General features: G+C 40.6%; 2 protein-coding genes and 1 long non-coding RNA gene across 10 annotated transcripts in view; 2 read left to right on the plus strand and 1 right to left on the minus strand.

The window, feature by feature from the left end:
• The window catches only part of Zfand4 (zinc finger AN1-type containing 4), an 80,965-nt gene extending 77,283 nt beyond the window's left edge, over positions 1-3,682 (plus strand). For both annotated transcript variants that reach the window (XM_076567678.1, XM_042273910.2), the window contains exons 9-10: positions 1,591-1,708; positions 2,724-3,682. In XM_076567678.1, coding sequence (XP_076423793.1) covers positions 1,591-1,708; positions 2,724-2,859 — 254 coding nt within the window. In that variant the 3' untranslated portion in view covers positions 2,860-3,682. The remainder of the gene's footprint in view (positions 1-1,590; positions 1,709-2,723) is intronic.
• Marchf8 (membrane associated ring-CH-type finger 8) overlaps positions 1-23,982 on the plus strand; it is a 114,452-nt gene that overhangs the window by 20,912 nt on the left and 69,558 nt on the right. The window contains exon 1 of one of the 6 annotated variants that reach the window (XM_076567680.1): positions 17,017-17,171. The exons of 1 other annotated variant lie outside the window; for it this stretch is intronic. The gene's annotated coding sequence lies outside the window, so the exon portion shown is untranslated. Of the gene's footprint in view, positions 1-17,016; positions 17,172-17,215; positions 17,444-17,493; positions 17,791-23,982 lie in introns of those variants that run through there. 4 more of the 6 variants (XM_076567683.1, XM_076567679.1, XM_076567684.1 and 1 more) reach the window with 4 other exon arrangements.
• Positions 3,670-16,945, minus strand: LOC121828092 (uncharacterized). Of its 2 annotated transcripts, none has more exons than XR_013050093.1 (4): positions 16,822-16,945; positions 6,390-6,543; positions 4,663-4,888; positions 3,670-4,039 (listed from the first exon to the last, which is right to left on the minus strand). It is a non-coding gene; the product is annotated as an uncharacterized LOC121828092 (long non-coding RNA). The 2 variants fall into 2 exon arrangements; XR_006070550.2 differs by having other exon boundaries at positions 6,432-6,543; positions 16,822-16,942.

Consider the following 23,982-nt stretch of genomic DNA (forward strand, 5'->3'; position numbering starts at 1 on the left):
TTACCAAGTAAATATTAATCTCAGGCCTCCCACACCATTTTTTTGTGATGGAGAATAGCTACACACCATCGCCAGTGCCCTTCCCACACCTTTTACAGTGATGGAGAATGGCTGTACACCATGAATAGTGCCCTGCCCATTCCTATGACTTGTTCTTGCTGTCTTCCTTGGCCTTTGAATACTACCAGATATCTCCATGCACTTGTATTGTTCCTTTTAACAACCATGGACAGCAGCTTTGAGCCTCTCTGCTTAAGACCTAAGCGTTATTAACATTTTAGTCCATTTAAAAACTACATAACTTGGCAATTAATGATTGACTTATTTCTTTCATTGTAACAGATGTGTTCCTATTTTAAAGCCAAAACATCAAATTGTTATAATGGTAAAGAATTTAGTAAATACATTTGGAAAGCTAGAAGTACTGTAGAATTAAGCTAAATATACTCAGTCACTATTGATAATATATTTTATATAATTATAACACATTTAAAATGTTCAGAGATAGCTGGGTATGGTAGACAGCTTTAATCCAAGCACTTGGGAGGCAGAAACAGACAGATATCTAAGTTTGAGGCCAGCCTGGTCTACATAGTGAGTTCCAGGACAGCCAGGGCTATGTAGAGAGACCCTGTTTCTAAAAACCAAAACAACAACAAAAATAAATGTTCAGAGGCTTTTTACTGAGTAAACTGAGTTTACTTATGTAAACTGAGTTGGCATTAAAAGCACTTAAAGCATTGTTTTACTATTTCTTTTAAAGAACTTTTTCTTTGAGATTTGTGTGCATAGATACAATGAAATACAATTATATCTATCCCTCTGTTCCCCTCCAACTCCCTCTCAACAAGGACCTCTCTCTTGAACAATAGAGGCAGGTGCATGCCATGGTAGAAGCCAGAGACTTGCAGGTTAGTTTTCTCTTCCTTTTTTGCTTTTTAGAGACAGGGTTTCTCTGTGCAGCTTTGGTGCCTTTCCTGGAACTCACTCTGTAGCCCAGGCTGGCCTTGAACTCACAGAGATCCACCTGCCTCTGATTCCCGAGTGCTGGGATTATAGTTTTCTCTTTCTACTACGTAGGTCTTAGTTATTGAATTCAGGTTGCCTTTACCTCCCAGGCCCTTTCACTAGCCCGTGTTCTGTTATCTTTAAGGTAAATAAATTGAAGTTTTGGGGAAAAAATGGCTTGTTTGTTGTTGACAAATTTTACTTTCTGTGATTTAAAAGATCAGTTTCATGATATTCTGATACTTCTTGATATTTACAAACAGAATGATTATATTGTTTCAAGAGGGTTCAAGAAATATTTTAATGTTTGCTGTACTGTATTTATATTGATTACCCTTAGGTGTAGTCAGAACAGTATTAGTGTATACAAGACGACCTGAAAAATCCAAGTCCTAGTTAGAAACATCACATGCACACAAATTTTACTGCATTTCACTTGTAGATTTCAAAAATTACTTTAGATATAAAATATTACAAATTAAATTTGTATAGACTGACACTAAGACAGGAATGTTATACTTAGTAGCTGTTCAAATTTAGAATTTTATGTTTGTATTAATGGGGTGTTCTTTCTCTAAACAGGAGAAAGCACCCACCATCTTCCACCTGTGAAAGCCCCTCTTCAAACAAAGAAGAAAATAACGAAACATTGTTTTCTTTGTGGAAAGAAAACAGGACTGGCCACTAGCTTCGAATGCAGGCAGGTGGCCCTGGAGAAGCTGAGAGGCTTTCTCTGTGGGGACTCAGCATGGGGGTTAATCAGAATAAAGCAATGTTTAAATGGCCATTCATACTATCAAGATGATGTTCTAGTAGCAACCCTCAGATGAATTCCTGATTGGCCAGAGAAAGATAGCTAGGTCATCAGTTTCCAAAAGGCCCAAGTAGAGACTCCACTGTCCTTGAACTAGGACATTGAAGCCAATTGATTTATTTGAATTCTTGGAAGAGCCCCTCCTTGTAGACTCTATAGTTTAACATTTGGTACAGTTATTTCAAGATATATGATATATATTCTTAAATAGTTATTTTTTCTTTTCATAAGTAGATCTTTCATTAGCATTGATTGATACCTGCTCTTAGTGTGAGGACAAACATTGAAAAGAATTGTGGCCTTTTAGAATGCATTCTGCTCACATAAAAATAACTTTTTCTTTTTCTTTCTTTCTTTTTTTTTTTTTGCTGGAATGTGTTTTACGTTCTCTCATGTCTTAGCTTTTTGTTGCTTTGCAGGTTTTGTTTGTTTTATTAGACAGACTTTCATCATATAACCCTGGCTGGCCTAGGTCTTGCTATGTACACCAGGCTGGCCTTGAATTCACAAAGATCTGCTTGCCTCTATCTCTGCCTCCTGCTGAGATTAAAAGCATACATCACCATGTCCAGCCTTACATAGCTAATTTTTACATAGCCTCATTTTCTCATGAGACTTAATTTCTTAGAATTCAAATTTACTAAATGTAAGAGATATGATGGACATGGTACCAGCTTTTCAGTTTTTTACTTCAAAAAGATACATACCTGTCATTCATGAACAGGCACCTTGTTCTTTTAGAGCCTTTATACTTACAAGTGGAAGGGACTATCCGTGCTGAAATTGCTAAGGAGGTCCAGAGGGCTTTTGCTGGACTACCTGAAGGCACGCTTTTCTCTCCTAAAGAGATGAGCCCTCTGTGGCAATCTGACTATTCACATACACTTTTTTTGTGCTTTAGATGTGGAAACAACTTCTGTGCATCTCATCGCTATGCAGAAACTCATGGCTGCACCTATGACTACAAGAGTGCAGGGAGGAGATACTTGCAGGAGGCAAACCCTGTGGTTAATGCACCAAAACTTCCCAAAATCTAACTCTTCTCTGCGCTTTACTGCTCTGCCTGAGGAATCCTATTATATTGACAGAAGAAATATTGTTTAGACTGCATTATTTTTGTTCGACTCCAAAAGATTTGCCAAATAACAAGAGCACACAGTGCATACTGTTGGAGAATGAAAATGCCTATTGTATTGATGTCTTTATTCTTTGGTGAATCAAAAGTTCTAAAAGTAGTTTTAAAAACTTTACACTATAATGATTTAGTTTTGTTATTGCATGTCTGTGTTAAGTATTTTATATTTGAGATTGGAATTATTTATTAGACAAATCTTCAAAAGATGCACTTTAGGAAGTTACCATTGACTGTGTAACCAGGCTTCCATGTTGTACAGAAATGAGTGTTTCTGTAATGGCTCTATTCAAACTGAGCACATTTTGCCCATTTTTCTTTCTTTTCTTGTGGGGATGGGGTAGATGGAATTTTTTCTTTTTATAAATGCCACATGTGAAAGTTTATGAGGTTTACTAGCAGGTTCTTTTTTAAAGAACATTTGTTTCTCCAGTGTGATTTTTAACACATATATTTCTTCCATATTCAGATTGGCATTCATATATGTATCCATTCTGTAGAACACATCATGTTAATATAGTATACATTTCTTAAAATACTACTTTTTAAATGGTAGTTTTAAAATAACAGTGTCTTCCTTATTGCCATTGAAAACAGAGACCAACTTTTCACTTTTCAAAAATGGCTATATATATTTTTAAAAGTCTCACAAATTTGGTTTATTTTTATTACATATTGAGTGCTTTTGCAGGGGAAAATAATATTCAAATAAATATTCAACTTCAAAATGACTTTATTTGATTATTTACATTTTCTTTTGTAAAATAGGTAAATCAGTGATCTAGTATACTTGAGGAAAATGACTGGCAGTATAAAAGGATTTTTGAAGGTCTAAGGACCATGTTCCTTAGGTGTTATCCATTTTCCATTCAGGACTCCGGAAGGCCATTGAAGCTGATGCCAGGCAGCAGCTGTTAAGCAGCCTGGCTAGTGGCTGTACCTTTGATCTCCTATAGGGATTCTAGGAGGTTGTTTTGGTGCCCCATAGATCCCTTACTCAGTGAGAGTTTCCTGGAGAACTCCTGATACTCTTCCCTTGTTTCTTGTAAGAGACTGAATATTGATGGATAAAGATGCTGATAGACCTATAGTAAAGCACATTTGTAAAAGAGAATGGTTAAGAAAAAAATGTAATAGAGGAGCCTTAAAGTCAAAGGTGGAAGGCATGCATTTTGGTTTGTTTTGGTTTTTGAGAGAGGGTCTCACACTGTAGCCCAGTCAGGCCTTTGAATTTGCAGCAGCTTTTAAGCCTCAGTCTCTCTTGTGCTAGGTGTAGTTGGTTGTTTTACTTTTTACTCTTTGGGGGCCTGCCACCTGGCTCCCAAATAAATACACGGAGTCTTATTCTTACTTATGAAGGCCCGGCCTTAGCTTGGCTTATTTCTAGCCAACTTTTCTTAAATTATTCCATCTGCCCTTTTCTCTGGCCATTTATCTTTCACTATTCTATATACCTTTCTTTACTTCTTACTCTGTGGCTTGCTGTGTAGCTGGTTGGCTGGCTCCTGATGTCCTCCTCCTTTTCTTGTTCCTCTTTTCTCTCCTGCTTCTTCTATTTATTCTCTCTGCCTGGCAGCCCTGCCTGTTTCCTTCTCCTGCCAAGCTATTGGCCATTCAGCTCTTTATAGACCAGTCAGGTGTTTTAGACAGGCACAGTAACACAGCTTTACAGAGTTAAACAAATGCAACATAAAAGAATGCAACATACCTTTGCATCATTAAACATATATTCCACAGCATAGATGAGTATAACACATCTTTATCTAATATTGCACAACAGCTTGGATTATAGGCTTGAAACACCACACCCTGTTGAAAGTATGCTTTGTGTGTGGTGCATACATGTGTATGAGTGCACTCAAAGGACACATATGGAGGCCAGAGCAGGACGTCCGATGACCTGGACCAGTATGCCATTCTTCAGTGACAGGGCCCTAAGTGAGATGGGTAGGAGATGAGAAGATGAAGAAAATAGGAAAAGTGGGGTCAGGAGATCTTATGCCAAACAAGATTCTTAAGTGTACAGCATCTTATATACTGTTATCGGGGGAGAAATGGGACCGGGTCAGCGGCAACTATCATATAATGTGACAAAGTCAGCAGGAAGCCAGTCAAGCAATGTTGTACAAAGGGACACAGGTTATCTTAGGTACATCACTGACTGAGTACATAGTGGCCTTGGGACTGATTACTCCAGTCTCTTTCGGGGGTGGAGGAGCCAAGTTCCTAGGAACCAAAACTTTGTCTTTGAGGCCCTGGCCAATAGCCCCAGACTGGACCTTGCCAAGTCTGCTCCTGGGCAAGGACACAGAACTAGGTTCCCTTTGTCCTTTCATTGAGGCCTCTGAGAAAGCCATGGATCCCTGAACAGTCAGGTATCTTTCTTGGATATATCACTCTCCACCTTACTGCTTTGAGACAGGGTTTTGCCATTTGGGCTGGCTGGCTGGTTAACCAGCTCCCAGGATCTGCCTGTCTCTGCTCCCTACACCCTTCTCAGTACTGCGGTTACGGGCACTTGTAGCCATGCCCAGCTTTTTATGTGGGTACTTGGCATTTGAACTCAATTCCTCATGCTCACTTGAAGTTCGAGCACTCTCAATCACTGAATCATCTCCCTAGGTCCTGAAATGCATATTTTAAAAAGAGGAATAAATAAAGGTTAACAACAAATACTTTCACCTATCAATAAATAATTGCCTTTCTTCCCTTATCAAATAATAAATGTGGTTTGACATATAAAAATTAAAAACTCATTATATCAGGCCACTGATAAATGAACCAAAGCATATTTGTTGTATAAATATGAATACTGAGGTCAGGCTGTGTGTACTTTTAACTCATAATTATTAGTAGAGATAAGTCTTTAAGTTTTACAAATGATTTGGGTCAAGGTTGCATCAATTTTTGTCTGATACTGGGGATGAAATCTGTAGCCTAAGCAAGCACCCTGCCACTGAGCCACACCCTCAGCCCACAGTTGAGTTGGTTTGCTAGTTTCTGAGTCACTTAGAGATGAAGCACCATTGTTCAAAAAATGTTATCATTATTGAGAGGGACTTCAGAGACTTCAGACCTGTCTTCGTTTCCGTGATGAGGAGTGTGCCCTGCATAAAGCCCTGGCTACAGCCTTGAACAAATGAACTGCCATATTGCATAACCTATATAACTTTATCAAATGCTTTTAAATCTCAATCATTTTACATTCAGTTTTTAATTTGTAAAAGCCGAGCACATTTGGTTTAACAGTATTGAAAAGTCTTTATATTCTTAACTTTTTGTTGTTTTGATTTTTCAGACATGATCTTATTCTGTAGCTCAAGTTGACGTGAAACTCACAATGTAGACTTGGCTGGCTTTAAACTTGTGATGGTGATCCTGCCTCAACTTCCCAATATTTTAAAACTTTTAACTATGAAAAATATTCCAAGTTACCTTTAGGTTCTATGGCTGTAACTCAGGTGGTGGAGTGCTTACCTAGCATGCACAGAGCCCTGGAACCCTAGCATTGGAGAAGTGGAGGAGCGGAGTTAGAGTTCACCTGCATCCTCGGTTTACAGTCACTAGAGACCAGCTTGACTCCATGAGTCTGAATAAAAAGAAACAAACAGAAATAGTTATATTTAGTGCAATGTAATCATTCAGCCAGAGGAAATTAAAATGTTTATATGTTTCATATTACTACTTCTGAAGTGATTTAATTGTAAAATAGAGATAGGAATTTTCTCTTAGGACTAATATGGTTTTAAGCCATCATGATAATCAGATTTTGTATCCAGAAGCACTTTTTAAAGTGTGCCCTCTGTACCACTCCTGAAACATGAGATGCTTGTAGGATATTATTATTGGAGAAATTATTTTGGCCACTCCACGTAGTTAAAAGGATATTTATTTAATGGCGTAACTCACAAATTAAGTAATGGGTAGGTCGCAGGGTCTGGGGAAGGTGTAACGCAGTCCAGCAGTGTTCTCCGGAGCTCTGCACAGTCCACCTTCACCGTTCAGCATCCCAGCACAGAGAGAGCACACAGAGAGCGCTGGCCCATCCAGCTCTCAGGTCCCCAGGCACCTCCCCTCGCCCCGCCTCGTAGGCGTGACAGAGTCTCAATGGGGGTTGGAACTTCCAGATCCAAGCTGGAATGGCTACCCACTACATCTCCCCCTTTTTGTCTAAATAAGAAGGTTCTAAACTAATACAAGACTATATACAAAGGGAATGGTTATCAAATATTGTCCAGAAATAATGAGGGATAATGACCTAGATAAGATGTAACTACAACCAATGCAAACAATATCAAGCAAGAAACACATACTAAAATCCAGAGAAGTATAGAGCATAGGTAAACGGCATGTTTAAAGATCATTCAAAGGTGTCCTATCCTAAAGAACCTGAATCTAATACTAGTGCACAGAGAGAGCGCTGGCCCATCCAGCTCTCGGGTCCCCAGGCGCCTCCCCTGGCCCCGCCTCGTAGGCGTGACAGTTGCCAGAGTCTCAATGGGGGTTGGAACTTCCAGATCCAAGCTGGAATGGCTACCCACTACATCTTATGGATAAACATTCTAAAATAATTAGTTTCAATGTCTGTCATAAAAACAAAACTGCAAACCATTCTAGACTGAAAAGGTGAAATAGGTTGATTTAGACTTTTAAAAAGCTGAGTGAATGCTCACAAGTGGCTAGGACACAAATAACAAAAAATCGGATCTGAGTGACAAATTTAGGAAATGTAGGTACAGTATTTTAACTTTCCTTTGAAAACTGTTATTTTTTGAAATTTCTAATCGAAGTAATATATATCAGAAAAAAATAGAAAAGTCAAAATTCCATAGAATGCTTCCAACTTTTTTTTTCTGGTAACCTGTTCTTTTGGTAGTCACCATATATAAACAATAGCATATGAAATAGATACTCTTTCATGCTGTGTATGGTCACATGAAGAATGTGCTCCCACTTTTTGTCAGGATAGTGGTCTGCTCAGATTGTCATAACAAAACACCATAGACTAGGCAGCTGAAGTGGCAGTTGTGTGTGCACAGTTCTGGTACCTGCGAGTGCTATGTGTAGGTCCAACAGGTTCTATTTGTGGAGGCTTCTAGCTTGTGTATGGACTGCCTTCTTCTTGTTATATACCTCACATAACTTTCATGTGTATGCATGTAATCGAGGTGAGGGCACACAGGAAAGGAACTCAAAAAGAAGACGGCAGTGTCTTCTACTATAGACACTAGTTCAAGCAAAATTTGGGCCCCTAATATGATCTAATTTAATCATAATTACTTCTGTACTCCTAATGAAACCATGCTGGGGGTTAAGGCATCAGTATGAATTTTGGGAAGAGATGAATTCATTCCATCATGTTCCACTATTGGCCCCACAAAATTCATATTCTTATGAGAAAATGTAAATGGAAAAATCTTTCTATCCTAATAGTCCCTCAGTCTTAGTTTCCATTAGACATGATAACCCAGTCTTATTTAAACATCATCTAAATCAGGGTTAGGTAAGACTGAGTCTGATTCATCTTGACACAAAATTCCTTTCCAGCTGTAAACCTGTAAATCAGAAAATTTTATGCTTCCCAAAAAGAACAAGGTCAGTCACAGGATTGACATCACTACTGCAAAAGGAAAACCCAGCAAGGGATGACAGTTTCCTAAAGCAAGTCAAACCTGGCAAGGCAAATCCCGTTAGATTTTAATGCTCAAGAAATACCCTTTTTGATCAGATGTGTTCTCCAGACCTACTAAGATAGCAATTGTCACCCTTATTGAAGTACATCCTGGTCTTGTCCCTGAGGTACTGGGCAGTGTTATGATGCCTCTCTGGCAGGGAAAATACCCAGCCTTATAAATGGAAAAAACAGTAAGCCCTGAACCTTGAGCATATGGTGAAATGAACTTCCTTGCTAACTTGGAATCTCAGTTTGGAGACATTTTTAAATTGATTTTTACAGTGCTGAGATAGAACCCAGGGCCGTGAGCATGCTGAACCTTGAGCATGCTGGACAAGGAGCACTGCTCAGCTATATTATAGCTCTTCACCTCTTTTTGGAGAGTTTCACTATGTACCCCAAGCCTGGAATTCTCAATCCTGCTTCAGCTTTCCAAACAGTAGGATTAAGAGCATGCTCAAGGTTTCCTTGGGTATATCAAGTAATATGGATAGGATTTCTGTATTCTGTGTACAATGTTGGATGCATTTTTCTCACTTGGATTGTAGAACAGTTATTCTAAGGAATATTGATAGCCAGTTTTTTTGTTTTTTTGTTTTTTTTTTTTTTTTTGGTTTTTCGAGACAGGGTTTCTCTGTGTAGCTTTGCGCCTTTCCTGGAGCTCACTTGGTAGCCCAGGCTGGCCTCGAACTCACAGAGATCCGCCTGGCTCTGCCTCCCGAGTGCTGGGATTAAAGGCGTGCGCCACCACTGCCCGGCTGATAGCCAGTTTTTAATGGTGGTTGTTTTAAGACTATTGTAGCAATCAGGTTGTTCCTTAAGCTGAATTACTCCATTGTGGTAAGCACTAGTTTGTCTGAGTTACTTCATTTTGATTGAAAGAGGTAGGGAAGAAAAATGTGTGTAGCTGGAAGTTTTACTGTGTCCCATCCAGGCTCTGCAGTCAGGATGAATCTCTCCCATCCACGGCCTGCAGCCGCTTGGTTCCAAATAAACACACAGAGGCTTATATTATTTTCAAACTATATGGCCTAATAGCTCAGGCTTCTCGCTAGCTAGCTCTTACATCTTAAATTTACCCATTTCTATAAATCTATACTTCGCCACATGGCTTGTGGTTTACTGGTACTTTTACATCTTGCTTCTCCTGGCAGAATCTAGCAGTGTCTCTTTCTCTGCTTCCCCTTTCTTCTTCCTGTCTATTGGCTTGAATTTCCTGTCTGCTTCTAAGCTTCCTTGCCATAGGCCAATACAGCTTTATTTATCAACCAGTCAGAGCAACACATATTCACAGTATACAGAAAGACATCCCACAGCAGATGTGACATCTTGTCTGGGCAAGTGAATAATCACCAGAGGTTGCACATACAGAATTTCTTGGAAAAAAAACTAAAAGCTTCATGGCACAGTGAGGAGGCATAGCCTGGTAAGTTATTCATGCTGATTTGTAAACTTAACACATCAGATGCACATGGACACACATTATCAAACCACCTTAGGAACACTAGGTATGGGTAGGTGTGCTGGCACATACCTGTTATACCATCACTAGCGAGACTGATTCAGGAGGATTTTGAATTTAAGGTCAGCATGGGCTATATACTGTGAGACCATCTCAAAAACAAAACAAACAAAACAAAACAAAAAAACTAGGTATGTGAGTCTATCAAACACCGGAAAACAAATGATGTGATCTTCTTCCTCTGAAACACATCAAAGAGAAAGGCATCTAAGAGTGGCATGCCAGCAATGCTGACTCATCACCTTGTCAAGTGGCTTGGCTTCTGCCCAGGATCTTCACCACATCATACTGTGCACTATACCTCAGCAGCATGATTTGATTCTGCTGATTTGAAATTGTTCTCTTCTAAGCCATTCAGACCCTCAAACTCATCTGTATTTTAGCAGCTCTACACCTTGATGCATCCTGAATGGTGGGTAGTTCCTTACCTTACCACCTGCAGCATGTATGTATGGGCTCTTTGTACAGACTTCTAAATTCCTGTGGCACCCATAACCCTTTCAGCCTCTCTGCAGCCTAAACCCACTGTGTGTGATGAATTGTGATGTAGAACTTGTGATGGGTGTGGTCATGCTTATCAAGTGAAACCAGAAGTCTTGGTAAGGTCATGGTAAGGAAAACTGACTTAGCATGAGTGTGCTGCCTGCCACTCAGTAATTCAGACATTGTAGGAAGAGACAGTATAGCTTGCTCAGCACAAATACGTACTTAATTTACTTTTTACTCAGTGTATTCTGCCTCTGTCCCCCTTTACAAACAAAACCAATTTTAATTGAAAACATTTCCAAATCATTGTCCTGGATCTTTTTGTTTTGTTTTTTCAGTCCCTGAAGTGTTAGAAGTCTTCAACTATTCAGAGATTTTATAGAGAGCTAGAAGTAAGAATGTAATTAGCATTCATGGAGTGGAGCTATCCCCTAATTTATAAGCACTTGATAACAGTGTTTTATCAGGTTCATCCAAATCCTTGTCCAGTGCATCTCATATACAAATGACTATAATTAGGTGTTGGGAATACAGTGGTAAAATTGGCTAGTAGAGTTTGCTGCAGCACAAAGATTTTGACTGGCTAGCCAGGCCATTATCTAATAGTAATCTTCATAGTATAAACGAAACGGGAGAGCTGTGCAGTTAGCAGCAAATGATACCCAGCCTACTTCAGGAGGCTTTATAGTTAGAGCTTCTCAAATAAGAATTAGCTAGGAAAAAAGAGGTAACAGGTTAGAGACTTAGGATAAAAAACATACGTTCAAAAGGATTATTTTAACCAGGCAGTGGTGGCAAACACCTTTAATCCTAGCACTCAGGAGGCAGAAGCAGGCAGACTTCTGAGTTTGAGGCCAGCTTGGTCTCTAGAGCAGGTTCCAGGATAGCCAGGGCTACACAGTCAAACCCTGGTTCAAAAACTAACCCCCCCCCCAAAAAAAGAGATTTTTTTTCTGAGCTGGACTTAACCTCTCTGAGGAGATATCTTGCTGAGTGATATTTTCCTGATCAAAATGCTATTACAAGAGAGGCTGAAGTTAAAGGTTTTTTGCTTTTCTATTTAAGTAGCTTCAAACAAGAGTTTAGAAATGGACACAGAATTGTTTAGCTACAGTATTTGCTATAGGTGATTAGAATTCAAGAGAGAACAATTGTAAAGCTTGTAGAAGCAAAATATGAAGAAAAACTTCAAATGAAGAGAGCACGGCAGACGAGATCATCCACAGAGTGCATGTCCAGCCTTCTAAGAAGAAAATGCAAGTTGCATGTGCTGGTGCAAGCCTGTGCTCTCAGCTCCTCAGGAGGCTGAGGTGGGAGAATAATTTTGTCAGTGGTGAAGGAGCAGATACACAGGTTTGTGTGGCCACCTCAACCATTATCACTAAAGGACCTCAACAAGGTCAACTCAGGGTTCGATGAAGAAAAGAATTTTAGGAATGGCCAGTTTGAAGCAGAATTGAGAATTAAAGCTATTTGAATATAGGTTTAATCATGAGGTTTAGGGAAAAGACCCAAGGAGAAAAGAGAAAGTAGAGCATCTACAATAGCATGGCTGTTGGCTTCTCTAAGTGAGGGTTGTGGAAGTTAAGACACCGGGAAGTGTTAAAGGAACAGTGACAACTGTCTTTACTTGTCACATATACTACTTTGTTGTCTCTCAAGTTATTTTTCAAAAGGCTGCAAGAAACTTGTCTTCTCTTTATTTTGGTGAGTGAGGGGAGGTGGCTTGGGGATGCCATGGATGAGATTTGATAATGTAAATTAGGGTAAAACCAGGAAATGCTGGGGTTGCCAGGATTTAGTGCTTGTTTTCATCCTGTAAATGGGGTTTCTGGTGAGAGTCCTAGAAAAATTCAGGTTTATAGCTGAGAAGACAGGAAGACCTTAAGTAGCCATTGAGATCTCAAGCAAGATGCTTCACTTGGTGAGGAAGTCCTTTCCTCTGCCTCCACATTTCCCTGTCTTTCTAGCCTTCCTGATTTCCCTTCTGAATCTTAAGGGATTCAGAAGGAGGAGGGCCTACTTTTTTATAGTTCCTTCGGACTTAATAGGGATGCTGAGCCTACCTATTCAAGTACCAAGTCTCACCCTATCTAGACTAAGGGGCTATATATGATCTTGCTTAGAGACTGTCAGGCCATCATTTGAAGGGAATCTGGAAGACATGTCAGTACTCAAAACACCAAATCACATAAACAGTAACACATATAGTAGGTTGTTATGACTAAGATTAGCACTCAAAATAGCAAGGCCTCTTTATCATGTGTGCTAACCATGATATTAGTAAATGATTGAACTTAAGGCAGATTCAGGCAGATTTAATTTGGGTCTGTAAATCATAGTGAATTGAGGACACATTGCTCTTATGCTGTTGCCAGAGTATCAAGTGTGATCAGGTCTTGTGATATACCCATCCTCGTCTTAAGTTTTAAGAATGAGCCCCTAAACTAAAAAATACCACTTAAAATACTGAAAGCAATTTGTCTTTTTTTTTTAAAAAAAAAACTTTTAGCCCATCTCATCTTATTGTTAATAACATTTCAGTTGTGTGACTATGTCCCATTTCAGTTTCCCTGAGAAGGCCTAGAAGACATAGTACCCTAGGAGCAATGAGTATGCCTCATCCCAACACTTAGGAGGCAGATAATAGCAGATCTCTGTGAGTTTGAGGCCAGCCTGGTTTACAGAGCTAGTTCCAGGATAGCCAGGGCTACACAGAAAAACCATGTCTTGGAAAACCAAAATTGAATAAATAGATTTTAAAAAGTCATAAATCTATAATGATGATGACATGTCATAAAGACACAAGAGTCACATGAATGTGCTTTAAATAGCCAAACCTTGAATAATCTGTACAAGAAAACTGTAGACAGAGTTTCTCTGTGTCTTGGCAGGCACTCTCAAATAATCCTTCATAAACTTATTAATTATAAATTGTTGGTCAATAGCTCAGGCTTGTTACTAGCTAACTCTTACAACTTAACCCATTTATATTAATCTGCATACTGCCATGTGGCATTACCTCTCTTTCATCTTGTACTTCCTGTTTCCATATTTCGCTGGAGACTCTTCTCTGTCCTTCTTCCCAGTGTCCTCTGTGTTTTGCTGTCCTACCTATACTTTCTGCCTAGCTATTGGCCAGATTTTTTATTAACCAGTGAGAGCAATACATTTTACAGCATGCAAAGTTTGTTCCACAACAGAAAACAACAGTATTGAGTTAAAACCTAAAAATTAAAAGTCTTATTAAAAGGTATTAAGAGTTAGAACTTCAACATTATGAATTTGGGGGATAGAATTCACAATCTAACAGATACTATATTATGTTGTGGTTTCAAATTAATCCCCCAAAGCTCAGTGGTGTGATGCAACAGAGTTTATTTCTTACTCATATAAAACCCAGTGAGCTGAGCAAGCTCCTAGGGAAGCTGCCCAATAAAGTAACTTGGAGACTCAGGCTGTTTACTGAATGTAGCTTCACAATGCTCTGGACTTGTTGTGGTAGCATAAGAGAAAGCTGGAGAGTTGCCCATGGTGCTTAAATGTCCTTGTCTGGATGAGTAAGTCCTCAGGACCGTGTTGCTCACCAGTGGTGGGGATATAGCACTACCCTGGATTAACTGCATAATTGCAACCAAAGAAGAGATCCAAAGGGTAAATCATGTGGCACTGTCTTCTCAACCAACCCACACTGTCTCTGTTTTTTTTATTAAACAATGAACAGAGAAACGCATGCACCTAACAACAAACCTCCAATCTGTGACCTATGCTCACTGTCAGCAATTGCAACAAATGTAGTTTTCAGATCTACATTTACTATTATTATAATATATTGACCATTATTATTATTATTATTATTATTATTATATATTGTTTGATGCAGAGTCTTGCTCTGTTACTCAGGCTGGCTTCAAGGCTTGACTGAGTGATCTCCGGTCTCAGCCTTTGGCCTAGCTGGGGCTGCAGGCATGTACCTCCATACCCACTTTTGGATTTATTTCAATTACAGAACTGTGCAAACACCTCAGTCTAGAAGAAAGAATGAGTCTTCTGATGAGCTCAAAGAAGTTGGCTTCATAAACACAACACAACACAACACCACATTAACAAAGGAAACTGCCCTGTCATCTAGGATTGGAGCCCCCCAGAGCCATGCACCAAAATAAACCTTTTCCATAAGTTATCCCCAGATGTTACACCTATGGAAAGCTGTCCAAGACTGGAAACAATATGTGGATTCAAGGGTGGCTCTTCTACAGCATAGATAAGACTTGTTATTCATCTCTAAATTTGTTTGCTACTTCCTGTTATTCCTCACACTTTGGACCCACTGTGTTAAATGCCATATGGTCATAGACAATCGCTATATCTATCTATCTATCTATCTATCTATCTATCTATCTATCTATCTATCTATCTATCAATCATCTATCTATATTGGTTTTTAGAGACAGGGTTTCTCTTTGTAACAGCCCTAGCTGTCCTGGAACTTGCTTTGTAAACCAGGCTGGCCTGGAACTTAGAGATCCACATGCCTGTGCCTCCTGAGTGCTGGTATTAAAGGTTTATGTCACCACACCCGGCTAATTGCAGTATATTTTGTCACACAAATTTTTTTAGGTCAACTATGTAGCCTAGGCTTGATCTTGAATTCATAATCTCTTGTCTTGAAGCCTCCCAAGGGCAGAAATTATAGGTGCACCCTACCATGTTGACATATTTTGTTTGCAATAAACCCTTAACTGATAAACTCATTCATGCTTTATATGCTTAGCCATTTGGAGAGTTGGTTGTGACTAGTTCTAGGCTAACAGTGGTCATCTGGCTTATGCCTTACTTATCATCAAATAATCTACAATTTCCAGGAGAAGGAAGGCATCCCCATAAGCACAGCACACAGAGAAGATTTAGAGCTTTTTGGACTGAGCATGTGGTCACCTCCATCCACACAATTCACTTATCAGCAGCTTTACATTCTAAGTACAGCCCATTCTTCCCACTTCCATTTTGTTTCCTAGTTGACAGTCTCCTACTCAGCTGTAAACTGGGGACAGGAATTTGGACTCTGGGTTTGGACAGATGCAAGATACCTCTTTTTTCTCAGGACTTTGAGCTTTGTTTTAGATAGACGAAGAAAGGCTTCAGAAATCTCCTAGGTAGTGATGCTTGAGTTAGGACTCACAGAATAATGCTTTCCGGCTCTGTAAAAACTCACAGATGCCTCTAGAAGCCCGAAGACTGTCACTTCCTCCAGTAGGGTAGCAGGCTTCCACACCCCCAAGTCAGTTAACTGGCTTTTTTTTTCTCACCCACTGTATTAATTGCTTATACACTATATTAATGGGAGATTAGTTCTGCCTTCTTGGAACACCTGTTGCCAGAAGGGGCAGGAAGATTCTCTCAGGTTGTAGCTGCTTTCCACAGCAAAATAACTGCACAGAAAAAATTCACCATTGCATCTTCTGTATGAATGTTGCTTTCAAGGTGATTTACAGAAACGAACCTGTTTGGGCTTTGCTGTATGCATCTAGATGTTTTGTCTCCTGACATCTGCTCTCTAGTCAAGTATGCAAAGTGAGCATTGTAGGGAGGAACGTGATTAGTTAAAGGGACTACTGCTAGACAACAGAAAATTGTGGAGTTATTGTGGGGATTTGGTTACAAATCTCTCGTGAATTAAAAAGAATACTCTTTAATGCACCGTGAATAAAGGTCATTGGATAAGTAAAATTACCAGTGGTTGAAACCTCTTCTGTAAGGTGTGACTTAGGAAAATCAAAATTGTAAGAAATAGTAAGAGCTGGGGATGAAACTCAGTGATAACTTCTGAGAGAATCCCTGGGTCCAAGCAATAGTACTGTGGAGGGGAAAAGTCACAAAGAATACCAATCTAGAGGTCAAATCAGGGAAGAGGAGACAAATGTGGACAAAGTAGAGTCACTAATAAATACATGTCTATTTACAGAAGCAGCAATATCCAGATGAAAATTATAATGTATGAATTCTACGTGTACATACTCATAACATATCCAACCAGGATCTCTCTAGGTTAGGGACTGAGAGCAAAAAGAAACATACAAACAAACACGTTTTATCGCTTAGTTCCTGCAGCTTCCCCTTACCGGAAGGTTTCCCTTCCTCTATGCCAGAAGGTGAAGCCGGGCGGAGTCTAAGAGCAACCTTACCTAGCTAAGCTGGCGTCCCCCTAGCTGTGGGGTTGTGGCCCAGAGGGCCTCCGCTGCCCCGCCTTCCTAGCGCCCCAGGTCGCCCCAGCAACGTTGTTTTTTTTTTTTTTGCCCGGGGCGCGTCGGGCACGTGACCGGCGCGTCACGTGACCGGTCAGTCGGCGTCCTCTCGCTGGGTGGTGTATACTGCGCGCTGACCCAGCAGCCCTGCGGCGTCCGGCCTGTGTCATGCAGGAAGCAGGGCGCGGGTGGAGCTCGGCGCCCACCTGAGCTGCTTGCGCCGAGGTGCGGTGCGGCGGGGCCGCGCGCGCCCGGCCGCCAGGGGTGTGGCTGCTAGGAGGCCGCGACAGGTGGGTGCGCGGTGGTCTCGGCCCCGGAGAGGCCGCGTGCAGCGGGGCGGGGTCCGGCCATCCGATCCGCCCGCGGCCGGAAGCCCCCGGCGCTCTCAGGTGCAGTCTTGCTCCGGCTGGGCTGTGAGGACGTGCACCCAGCAGCCCTTCCTGCCTTTGCCTCCGCCACAGTTTCCACATCCGAGATGGAAACGCGGACTCCGGCTCTCTGAGTGCCTGACGTGGCGTCTGGAGAGTCCTGCTCAAGTAGAAACGCTGGAGGGAAAGCGTAGGTAGGCTGCTTTGCATTTTAATCGCCGCCCTGTTGCTTGTCGTTAAAAATTTATTTTTCTTGGAACCGAACGACATGGATTTATCTGAGTCAAGTTTTTAATAGAGAACTTATTAGGGAGAATCATAATGGCTCATCTTCTCCCGTCTCTTTAACGCGATGAAACCTCCTTTTAAAAAGAAGAACGCTTCTCTGAAAGCCCATTCGAAAGAAAGAAAGAAAACCCTTTCCTGCCTCATTGCCTTCTCCACTTAAGGACACAACAGTGGTCGCACAGCTGTCAACATTTATTATGGAGTTGTGTTGGTTTTTGTCGTTAATTTGATGGTGTCTGAAGATAAATGTGATGTATGACCCTTCCAATTATTTTTCTCTTATTTTGTTCGATTACATGCTATGCAATTAGAGAAATAATTAGTATATAACTTATCTCCCGGAAAAAGCACCAATATTTCTGATAAGTCTCAGGAGAAGCAAGCGTGTGTTTGTATAGTAGATCTCACACCTAGTTGCCTGGTTAGTTACTCAAAATGGGAGTGGAATACTTCATTTAGAATACTCAAATCACGTTCTGTGAAAAAGAATGTGTGAGCTACACTTGTTAGAGTTATGGAATGATGTGAACACAATCTTCTGCTAAGTGTTGGAAATCTGAAGCAAGGGAATTTTGAATTTTGAGAGATTCAGTTGAGGAAAAATAACCCGTCTGATACAGTGAATGAATGTATGCCGAGTGTGAGGTAGTGGAGTACAGGCAGAGGCAGTTACCGGGGAAGTTAATAAAGAGCAGTGTGTACTTTCCTAACTTCTTGATTCCGGAGATTTTATTGATAAAATATGTACTGAAATTTGATGTTAGGAGGGGGAAACTGCTGGGCATGGTGGCACATGCCTGTGATCCTAGTACGGGGAGGGTGGAGGCAAAAAACACATTTTACAACATGTGTCCTTTGTGAGGGGCGTGGACAATGGAGGTCTAACATCAGTGCAACGCAGGTGGAGTATGTCTTCTTTTCCAAGATAATTCACTTTGCCATCACTTTAAGCTTAGGCAAACTGGATTTTGTTCGTTTTTTATTGTTGTTTTGGTTTGGTTTTTAGCTTCTGCTCTTGAGTGTCGAAATTGTGTTCCATGTCTTGGCTACAACTAGGATTAAAATACAGCATTCACAGTTAAATATGAATTTCAGGTAAACACAAAATATGTGGGACATACTTAGACTAAAAGCAAATTCATGGTTTATTTGAGAGCAAGGTTTAACTCTGCCTGCTCCTTCTTGTTGCTAAATATGACTGCTTCAGCTCCGACATATTTGTCTCACTTAAACAGCACTAGCAAAAGAGCAGCCCAAGGCCTAGAGAGGATGGAGTTGATTCTCTTGTGAGGTTTCCCTATTGGGTGCTGCAGATGTGGCCCTGAAGCAGGGAGAGTGTTCAGCACACACGGGGCCTTTGTCCAGTCTCCAACACCAAAACAAATAAAAACCAGAACAAAAAACCCCAAGAATCCTCTTCACTATCAGTTGAACCACCTTCTTCTTGAAGGACATCACTTCTTCCCGTGAGTTCTATTTCCTCTTCTTCCTTTACTGGATGTTCCGTTTCTTCACTTTTCTAGGGATTGTACATAGGGTCTCATACATACTAGACAACAGCTCTACCACTGATCCACAGCCCACAGCCAGTTCTTTGTGTTTTTAATTTCATATATGAGTACTGTGTTTACATTATACCACTGATCCACAGCCACAGCCAGTTCTTTGTGTTTTTAATTTCATATATGAGTACTGTGTTTACATTATACCACTGATCCACAGCCACAGCCAGTTCTTTGTGTTTTTGCTTTTTTTTTTTTTTTTCCGAGACAGGGTTTCTCTGTTTTTGTTCTTGTTGTTTTGCTTTTTTTTCTTTGTGTTTTTAATTTCATATATGAGTACTGTGTTTACATTATACCACTGATCCACAGCCAGTTCTTTGAGTTTTTAATTTCATATATGAGTACTGTGTTTACATTATACCACTGATCTACAGCCCACAGCCAGTTCTTTGTTTTTTTAATTTCATATATGAGTACTGTATTTACATTTCTCTCCTTCTTTTTATTCCTCCCTTGTGCTCCCAACTCCCTTTTAAATTCGTGGACTTTTATTCTTTATTATTGTTACACACACACATGCACACGTTTATGAATACAGCTTGTTGGGTCCCTTTAGTGTTGTTTATATGTATATGTGTTAAGCCTGACCATTGGAGGTTGGAGGATTGGATAACCTATCAGGGAGCTTGTCCCTGGAAAAGACTGATCTGCCCTCTTAGATTGATCGCCTGTAGCTCTTCATCCAAAGGTGGAGCCTTGTGAAACTTCCCCTGTTCACTCTGGCATGTCAAAAGGTGCTGTCATTGTTCAGGTCTTGTTTAAGAAACCATACTGTTGAGATTTTGTGGCTGCAGCTTCCCTGTTATATACAGAAGCCAGTGTCTTGCAGCAGCAGACATCCCGACATCCTGGTCATCTGGTTCCCACCTTCTCCTGATGTGTTCCCTGAGCCTTAGTTGTAGGTTGGGTTGTAGATGTGTCAAGTAGAGCTGCTGGTCACCACAGTCAGCTGTTCTCTGCCTTTTGCTCAGTTGTGGCTTTCTGTAATGGTTTCTCTTTGTCACAAAATGAAGCTTCTTTGATGAGGGGTGGGACCTACACTTTTTTGTGCTATGAGAATGAGTATTTACTGTGTAGTTAGAAATTATGCTGATTTACTAAAGTAGGTTCCCCTCTGTGATCCATGGACCTCACCAGTCAGGGGTAGTTGACTAGATTTGTAATATGAGCCTTTACTCCTCCTGGTGGGCTGGCCGTAAGTCCAATTAGATGGCTGTTGGTGACTCTCAGTATGTCAGTGCCTTTGTTACTTTGCTGTTGCTGTGAAAAGACACCATGACCAAGGCGACTTGTAAAAGAAAGTATTTAATTGAGGGCTTGTTTATAGTCTCAGAGGGTGAGTCGGTGTCCATCCTGGTGGGAGCATGTCAGCAGGGAGGCAGGCATGGCACTGGAGCTGTAGCCGAGAGGTTAGATCTGATCCACGGGCGTGAGGTGCCTGTGCCTGGGGATAGGCAGACTGACTGACTAGGCCTGGTGTGGGCTTTTGAAACATCAAAACCTGCTCCCAGTGCTACAGTTCTCCAACAAGGCTGCATCTCTTAATCCTTGCCAAAACAATTCCACCAACTAGGGACCAAGCATTCATATATATGAGCCTATGGGGGGGGGGCATTCTCATTCAGACCACCACAGCCACTACTGCACCTTTTGGGATATATGGCCATTCTGGTTTATAGGTGGTATAACTGGGTAGGATTAGTGATCATTTCCCTCCATTGGCAGATTGTATAGCTCCTTCCAGTGCTGTGAGAGCTGGTCTTTAAGGAAGAGGTTTCCAGATCACGTCGAGCTTGATTCCTCCAAGTCCTGTGTCTGAAATATGTGCTGTCATCAGCAAAAAGGAGTTACCTTCAAATACTGGGAGGCACCCAGGAACAGGGGCAATACCTGTATTGTTTTGGGGGTCTTGGGCTCCCCTGACGAGCATCTCCAGAGGGAATCTTCCATGACTGACACGGGTTGGTTAGGCAGCCTGTAGTGTCACTCCAAGTGGCAGAACTTCCTTTAAACCAGCACACACATACGCACATACATTGATGTGTATCTGTGTAATTTTAAGTGAACATAAAACAGTCTGCTTCCCTCTGTCTCTTTCAAACATCCTTGATGTGATTTCTCTCTCCTCCCTCCTTCTGCCTGCGTATCGTTCTGGTTTTTCCAGCATGGTTTGTTGAAAACACTGTATTTTCTCCATTCTATATATTCCATTGCTCTGCATTTCTGTTTTTGTGCCAGGACCATGTTGAGTTTTTTTTTTTTTATGATAGTTCTGTAACATATCTTGAAGTTTGGAGTGGCAGTTCCTCCAGCATCATTATTTGTGTTCAGGATTGCTTTGGCTAGTCAGGGTCTTTTGTGGTTCAATATGAATTTTAGGATTTAAAAAAATTTTTCTGGGAAGAATTTCATAGGGATTTTGATGGAGATCACATTGAATCTGTAAATTGCTTTTGGTAGGATGATCATTTTCACAATATCTGTTCTGCCAGTCTAAGAGCAGGGGAGGCCTTCCCATTTAGTGCATTTCCATTCTCTTTATTTAGAGACTAAAGTTGTTATTGTAGAGGTCTTTTACCTCCTTGGTTAGGTTTATTCCTAGATTTTTATTTTCATTGAAGGTCATGGGATTGGGCCCATGATCTATCTATCTATCTATCTCTCTCTCTCTCTCTCTCTCTCTCTCTCTCTCTCTCTCTCTCTCTCTCTCTCTCTTAACTGTTGTTGGTGTTAAGAAAGGGTACTGAATTTTGTAAGTTGATTTTTGTGTCCAGCCATTTTGCTGAAAGTGTTGATTATTTCTAGAAGTGTACTAATGAAATTTTGGGGATGGCTTATGTATACTGTACCAACTGCAGATGGGTAATTTGATTTCTTTCCTCTTAGTTTTCCTTTAATTTTGTTGTCTTGGTTTATTTTAGCCAGTGCTTTGAGCACTGTCTTGAGAAGGAGTAGGGATAGTGGGTAGCCCCATCTTAGTCTGATTTTAATGTATTGTTTCGAGTTTTTCTCCATTTAGGATGACGTTAGTTTTAATTTGAAGTCTATTTTGTCATGTTAGGATAGGGTACTTGGCTTGCTTCCTGGTCCCCATTTGCTTAGAATGTTGTGTCCGTTTGCTTTATATTGGTGTGATAACAGCATGACCAGAAACAGCTTGAGAAAAGGGTTCATTTCGGTTTATAGCTTAAAGTGCGTTGTGAAGAGAGGCCAGGATAGGAGTCAAGAACTGAGGCAGAGGCCATGCAGCAGTGCTGATGACTGGCTTGCTTCTGGTGGCTTGCTCAGCCTGCTTTACTATAGCATCCAGGACTACTTGCCCTGGGGTGGCACTGCCCTCAGTGGGCTGGGCCCTCCCTTCCACATCAATCATTAATCAAGAATGTGCTCGGCAGACTTGCTCATAGGCCAATCTGATGGGAACATTTTCTCAGTCGAGATTCTCTTCCCAAATGACCCTAGCTTGGGTCAAGTTGACAGAAAACTAGGCAGTTCAAATATTCTTTCCATCCTTTCACTTTAAGGTGACTCCTATCTTTGAAAGTAAGATGTTTCTTGTGGACAGTAGACAGATGGATTTTGTTTCTTAACCCATTTCACAAACCTGTGTCTTTTAATTGGTGAATTGGGGTTATTTATTAATGCTTTGAGTTGCTGTTTGAAAGGTGTTGATGATTGTCACTTTGGGGGAGGGTTGGTCATTTGTTCTGCTGTTTATGTTCTTAGTCCTCCTTTGTGTTTCAGTAATTAGAGTTTCATTAGTTTTCTTTCTGTATTCTTGGCTTATTCATCTCTTCAGTCCTAAGTATTGCTTCTAGTATATTCTATCGGGCTGGTTTGTTGGAAATTATTTTTTTTATTACGTTATGGGTATAGTGTTTGACTGCATAGATGTCTGTGCACCATGTATGTGCCTAATGCCTGCAGATGCTAGAAGAGTGCATCATATCCCTTACAGTTAGAGCTGCAGAGAGATGTGAGCTGCCATGTGCGTGCTGGAAACTGAACTGAGTTCTTCTGGAAGAGCATCCAGTGCTCTTAACTGCCGGGCCATCTCTCCCATCTTGGAAATGATTTCTTTAAGTCTGTATACTGGAAAGTTTTTCTTTCTTCTTCAACCCTGACAGGTGTTTTACAGTAGTCTAGGTTGGCATCTATGGTCTTTTAGAACTTGAAGTGCATTGCTCTAGGCTCTGGTGGCTTTTAAATTTTTCCATTGAGAAATCAGCTATTACTCTGATGGGTTTTCCTTTATGTGTGACTTATATTTTTTTTTCCTCTCTCTCTTTTCCCACTATACTCTCCTTGTTCTATCTATTAAATAATTTCACTACAATCTGCTGTGGGGAGTTTCTTTAATGGTCATATCTTGGTTTATTTGAGTGTGTCTTTCTTTAATTTGGGGAGGTTTTGTTTTGTGGTCTTGTTGAAGATCTGGTCTGTACAGTTGACCTGGGAGTTTTTTTCTTCATCTATGCCTATAATTAGAAGAGGTCATCTTTCCTAGGTGCCCAACATTTTTGTGTTCTTTTTAGATTTCGTTTTTTATTTTTATTTAAACTTTTTGTAGTCTATGATTGAGTAGTTCAATTCCTCCACATCTTCAAGTCCCAGTGATCTACTTTCTCTTTGATCCCTTCTATTTATACAGTTTTCTCTCGAGTTTTCTAGTTGTGTTACTGAGTTTCATTCAGCTTGTGTTCTTGTCAGTATTTCTCTTTATCGAATTAAGTTTTCAAATCCTGAATTGTCTTTGTCATTTCATTAAGTCATATATTTCTTGGCCATCACTTAGGCATATATTGGAATCTGCTTTAAATTCATGGAGGCACTCCCCGCTCCCCATCATTTTTAAACTCCTTTGAATTCTTGGATAAAGTTTG

This window comes from Peromyscus maniculatus, chromosome 3, assembly GCF_049852395.1.
Source record: "Peromyscus maniculatus bairdii isolate BWxNUB_F1_BW_parent chromosome 3, HU_Pman_BW_mat_3.1, whole genome shotgun sequence".
NCBI lineage: Eukaryota > Metazoa > Chordata > Mammalia > Rodentia > Cricetidae > Peromyscus > Peromyscus maniculatus.